The sequence below is a fragment of the Astatotilapia calliptera genome, chromosome 16 (genome assembly GCF_900246225.1).
Source record: "Astatotilapia calliptera chromosome 16, fAstCal1.2, whole genome shotgun sequence".
Lineage (NCBI taxonomy): Eukaryota > Metazoa > Chordata > Actinopteri > Cichliformes > Cichlidae > Astatotilapia > Astatotilapia calliptera.
Window position 1 is genome coordinate 372,063 of NC_039317.1, and position 5,252 is coordinate 377,314.

Here is a 5,252-nt window from a genome sequence, read left to right on the forward strand (position 1 = left end):
ATAAAAGTGTTTATTTGAAATTGTACATAATGTATTTCAAGATGTATTTCAAATAGTGCGATGCTGTTTGCCGAGTGTCTCAGGCCGCTTTGCACCAGAGGAAATGACGCACAGAAGCGCTGTAGTAATCCTTGGGTCCGTTTAAGAGACATTAAGCTCAGAAAACACAATTACACAATTTCGACTAAGAAACCGCTGCAGGTGCACACACACACGGTGACGTTATGAAAATGCAGTACAGCTCACACGTTCATTTGATTTGATTTTAAATTTCTTTGTTCGTTTGTTTATTTCTTTTTATTGATCGGCCGATTAGATAAAAGAAGTGGCACAAAAACAGAGAGTGTGGCAAAGCTGCAGATGTTGTGTTTGTGTGAAGGCGTTGTTGTTTCAGTTTTAGCGTGTATGTCTGAAAGTGAAAAGGACCACAACACGTTTTATGTGCTGCTGTACCAATAAAATATTAACAAAATATTAACGATGGGCTTTTATCGAGGCTTTCTCTCAGCAATTACAATTTTAAGTTATTATTTATAATACTGTTTTTATATTTTCCGTGTGGTTTCTCAAAGGGCATCATACAGAATCCTCTATTTAGATCAGATCCCACATGTGTTTTCACTGTAACAGATTGCATGAGACGTTCCTAACAAATTCAAAGGGATTTCTTGTGTCTTTTGAAATGACAGAACCACGTTGTTCACATTTGGTACTCAAACTGTGTGTTGAACCTTATTCAAACTGACCGCAGGATTAGTAAAGTACTCGTATGGCTGTTGGAAGTGGTCAGCAGCGCGTTCCAGAACGAAAGCAACTACCATTAGTAAAGTAAAAATGCCCCAGAACATCAGCTGGTGTGCGCCTGTTATGGCTGTGAGGAGGAATGGATGGGTGAGGGTACACTTCAGTCTAACATCAAGGGTGCTGCTGCTTATTAACGTTTCTGAAAGTGTCTATTTCTCAATAAAATCTTTGGTTTGGCGGTGGCAGGTCAGTCTGCTCGAATCTTCTGCTCTAGAGTCACTTCTGAAGAGGAGGAGACGAGGAAGAGGACACTAGCTCGGTCCCCCATCCTCCACGTTAAATTAGATATTATTATTTACAATGTACAGCGTGAGTGTAAGCAGGAAGTCGTGTTCATCAGTCGCTGTCCTCCTTGTCCTCCTGGATGGTGGTGGTGGAATGGTTGTAAAGTCCCTGCGCCATCAGCTGAAGGGCCAGCCCGTTCTTGAAGCCACTGGCCTTTTTGATCTTGGCCCTTTTGTTCTGAAACCATATTTTGATCTGGGACTCGTTGAGGTTGAGCTCCTGGGCCAGAGACTGGCGCCGCTGCTCCGTGATGTAGCGATTCACTTGGAACTCTGTCTTCAGTCTCTGCAGCTGCTCGGCCGTGAAGGCCGTGCGTGGCCGTTTGTCCTCTTTGCCGCTTTTTGACTTTTTCAGTTTCCGTGTCCTTGGGCCTGCAGTAGGGGCGAAAGAAGAGAGCGGAAACATAAATATGCAGCGTGCGCAAAACAACAGCGCGCTAACAAAGCTGGAGTTTTAAGTAATCCAGCCTGCAAGCTATGGATACATGACAGATACTACTACTACTAATAATAGTTATTATTATTATTATTATTATTATTATTATTATTATTATTATTATTATTTCTTTATTTAATTTACAGAATAACGTTATGCGGCACGTGTCTGTGTGGTGGTGTCTTCAGAGTATCAGCGCGTTTACACACTCCTGATTACTGCCTACACGGATGACTACAGCAGCCTGAGCCCCTGTCTGACATCATTGCGAACACACATACGTTTAGGTGTTTTTCACACAATAATCTGTCATCTAAATATTCGACAATAAGATTTCCTTTCTTTTTTTTTACTGTTTTAGAATATCCGGCCGCCCAGATCATGGTGTGCATAGAACAGCACGCGTTTACTGCTTTTTCTCTTTTTCTTTTTAAACGACAAAAACAAATAATGCCAGTTGGAACAGAAAGCTTCAGTTCACACTGAACAAAGTTAAATTCATTAACAAGATGCCGCACAAAGACTATGGTTTGAACAATCCTCTGGTGTAGTGACTGGTGTACGATTGACTTTTTAAAATATTAATAAATGTCTTTACTTGTTTGGCTTTGAAATACTGAAGTCCACGTCACAAATAATATGGCTCACACACACACACACACACACACACACACACACACACACACACACACACACACACACACACACACACACACACACACACACACACGCAAATATATATTAATGAACGTGCACGTGTCTTCTAGCTATTTACATCTGCATAGTTTCTTTAGCAAAAATTTAAGCACGCGCTTATAAATTCAAAATGTCCTCTGTAAAGACGAACAGGCTGTAAGACTTTATTTACCTTCAGTTCCTTTGTGTTTTATTCCACCTTACTGATGGCAGCTCACACACCGGGTCACAGGAGCTATTACACGCCATCACCGGTTTTTGTGGAAAGACAATATCTCCTGGAATCAGCCAAAGTGTCAAATATGTTCCGTTGTCAGCTACACAATTCTAATCCTCCAGGATCAACGCTGAGCGACTGCTTATGGAAATCTAACAAGACTAAATACCGTTTATGACTAAAACGGGGAGAAGTTTTTACAGGCCGCACGAGCACTGGTTGTGCTTTTTGATGCGCGTGAATTTAAATTAAAATAGCTTTTAGGATTATTTATTTAATCATTTTTTCATTTTGCAAGTGAAACTTTAAACAAACAGAAATTCACAGAAAACCTCCACGTCAAACACACCAAAGTGTTACAGATGTGTAGTGAACAATTTTATATTTTCATCCCAAAATATATAAATGTAAAATATACATTATTTTTGAACCGAAATAAATAAATACATGAACCAGCATTTTAAACTGTTTTCTGTCTTTATCGAGTTTTTTTTATTATTGTGGTGCTGCGTCGAGCGACATGAAATCCTGAGACGATTTAAAAATAAATCAAAGCGGCAATACAAACATTATAATAACATATATCCAGTATTGTATTGCTAACCAATAAACGATTTGGTTTGATATTAGACTTGAGTCGAGTCAGTGCAGCTTCATTTTTTGAGAACATTTAAACGAAGGTCTGAAAATGTTCTAAAACTTTATTTCGTGCTTTACTTTATTAGAAAAATTGTTCTTCGTTTGTTGCATGGAAACTGTTGAATATTAACGTTTAAAAAAAGTCTTGATGAATAAATTGTTAAGTGAGTTTAGGGTGGAAATAATCCTCAGTTATGCACGGTCACAGTTGCATTTCTTCACGAATCTACTGCCTTACCAGATGAGGGCCTGTCCGAGTATCGGGTGCAGTAAACCCAGGCAGGCCAGAGCAGTGGCTGCGTCTCCGGTGTGGGCGCCGCGGTGCCGTTCAGCACCACCAGCGAAGACGAGGTATTTTCCCCGGTCCCAGTGCCAGTTCTCCCCTCTGCTTTTACGCCATGGCCGTTACCGGTAGAGGGAGCGGCTGCGGCTCCTCCGCCGCTAACGTTGCTTTTTTTGGGACTTGCCAAAGAAGCGGAGGAGGCAGAGGACGAACTACTGTCAGTACTGCAGTTGGAGTCCTGGCACGGCGTCCCTGGAAGACTCGGCCTGCTGATCGCCGGGTGGACGCGCTCCCGACCGGATGTCTGCGCCCTCTCCCGCAGGCCAAGGCCGTGCTCCTTCTTGCAGCCAAAGTCCGGTCTCAAAATGTTGTCAATGAAAAAGTTGGTGGTTCTGTGGGCCTGTTGGGCGACCTGTAGAGGCAATATAGGCGGGGAGGGCAGGCTGGGAGACGGGGAAACGCTCTCCCCCTCGCTGTTATCCGAGCTGTTAAGATCCCGCTGCTCCTCCATCGGTGCTTCTCTGAAGAACCTGGTTTCTGTTCTCTTAATCCACTTCCACTGCGTGAGTTTATTTTGTATCCAAATTATGACTACGGGCAGCACTAAAACATAGTTATTTTCTCACCGGAATGGTGCTGGTTGTTGTCATTATTCGGAAACTGTGGGCATCCTCCCTGCGCAAAGGCGCTCCAGAGGGTCATGGTCGTTGATTTACTATAAGACTGACTGTGGTCGCTGTTGCACACTACTCCCACACACCCAGAGCTTTTCACCGCTGTGTGACACTCTTCACAAAGTCCACACACACACACACACACACACACACACACACACACACACACACACACACACACACACACACACACACACACACACACACACACACAACTAGAGGCGCATGAAACGTATCGGGCCAATCACCGACCGGGACACTTTGGAACAGAGTGTGACGACGTCCAATAATGTCATGAGTCTCTGAGCCAAGTGGAGAGCTGTGGCGCAGGGAGCAGGCTTCACAGAGAAACCAAACAAGAGATTATCGCTGCTCCTCGCCTTCAGTCTCGTTACGGTGTACTGTTACATCTATACAGCTGATGAACGGAAGAATACTGGCTGTTTACTGCTGGTTTTTGTATGAAATTCAACTGCGCACGTCTACTTTACTTTGAACTGTACAGACACAGGCGGGCCTCAGACCCAGTTAAACCGTGAGCCACGACTGCACACAAAAATGCTTTTAATTGGGCCGTAGCGTAAATAGATAGGATGACATTTGGGGGTTTGCTTCCCCACTTACAAGCATGTTTTATCCAAACCAAAGCGCACGCCTTCTACATCTTCATATGCGCCCGTTCGCTCTGAATGGTGGTATCTAACTGCGCACAGCTGCAGGTTAGATACCACCACCTATCAAAACACACGCACATACCTGCTGTTTCCCCTTCTTTCTGGCCATTGTTAGCGCGTGTTGTTTTCGCTGAAATAGCGCGCTCTTATCTCTTTCTGAGAGAGAGGAGCTGCCGAGGGATAATTTATAGGTTTTAATTATTTTTTATTCCGCCTGATGGGCCGGACGTTCATCACCTGGCTGCAAGAGAAAAGCCTTTCAAAGTCTCCGTCAACGTCGCCTTGCCAAACACTTCATCAAAGTGTGAGCAAAGTGGGCCGATAGAATACCAGAAATGCGCATAATAGACAGGCACGCCGCCTGCCAAGATGTTAATAGAAAAGCTGCTGTGCAGCGGAATACTGAGAGGTTGTGTGAAGGGACAACTTAATTGGTATAATTCATATTAAATGAAGCCTGATTATATGTCTTATACGAAGTAATAATAATACTAATAATAACAATAATGATATGTAATGTTTTACATTCTAAGATGCCCTAATTG

General features: G+C 43.2%; 1 protein-coding gene across 2 annotated transcripts; it reads right to left on the reverse strand.

Moving 5' to 3' along the window:
• Positions 1–234: 234 nt before the first annotated feature.
• On the reverse strand, positions 235–4,109 carry en1a (engrailed homeobox 1a). Of its 2 annotated transcripts, none has more exons than XM_026144948.1 (2): positions 3,315–4,109; positions 235–1,460 (listed from the first exon to the last, which is right to left on the reverse strand). In XM_026144948.1, the coding sequence occupies exons 1-2, from the start codon at positions 3,868–3,870 to the stop codon at positions 1,141–1,143; spliced, it is 876 nt and encodes a 291-aa protein (XP_026000733.1). In that variant the 5' UTR covers positions 3,871–4,109; the 3' UTR covers positions 235–1,140. The 2 variants fall into 2 exon arrangements, with proteins under 2 accessions (XP_026000733.1, XP_026000732.1); XM_026144947.1 differs by having other exon boundaries at positions 235–1,463.
• Positions 4,110–5,252: the final 1,143 nt, after the last annotated feature.

Excerpts from the sequence above, each read along its gene's own strand:
- en1a (XM_026144947.1), bottom strand. The coding sequence starts at position 3,870 with ATGGAGGAGCAGCGGGATCTTAACAGCTCGGATAACAGCGAGGGGGAG. Across the intron at positions 1,464-3,314 it reads CTCGGACAGGCCCTCATCTG|CAGGCCCAAGGACACGGAAA; the intron begins GTAAGGCAGTAG and ends TCGCCCCTACTG.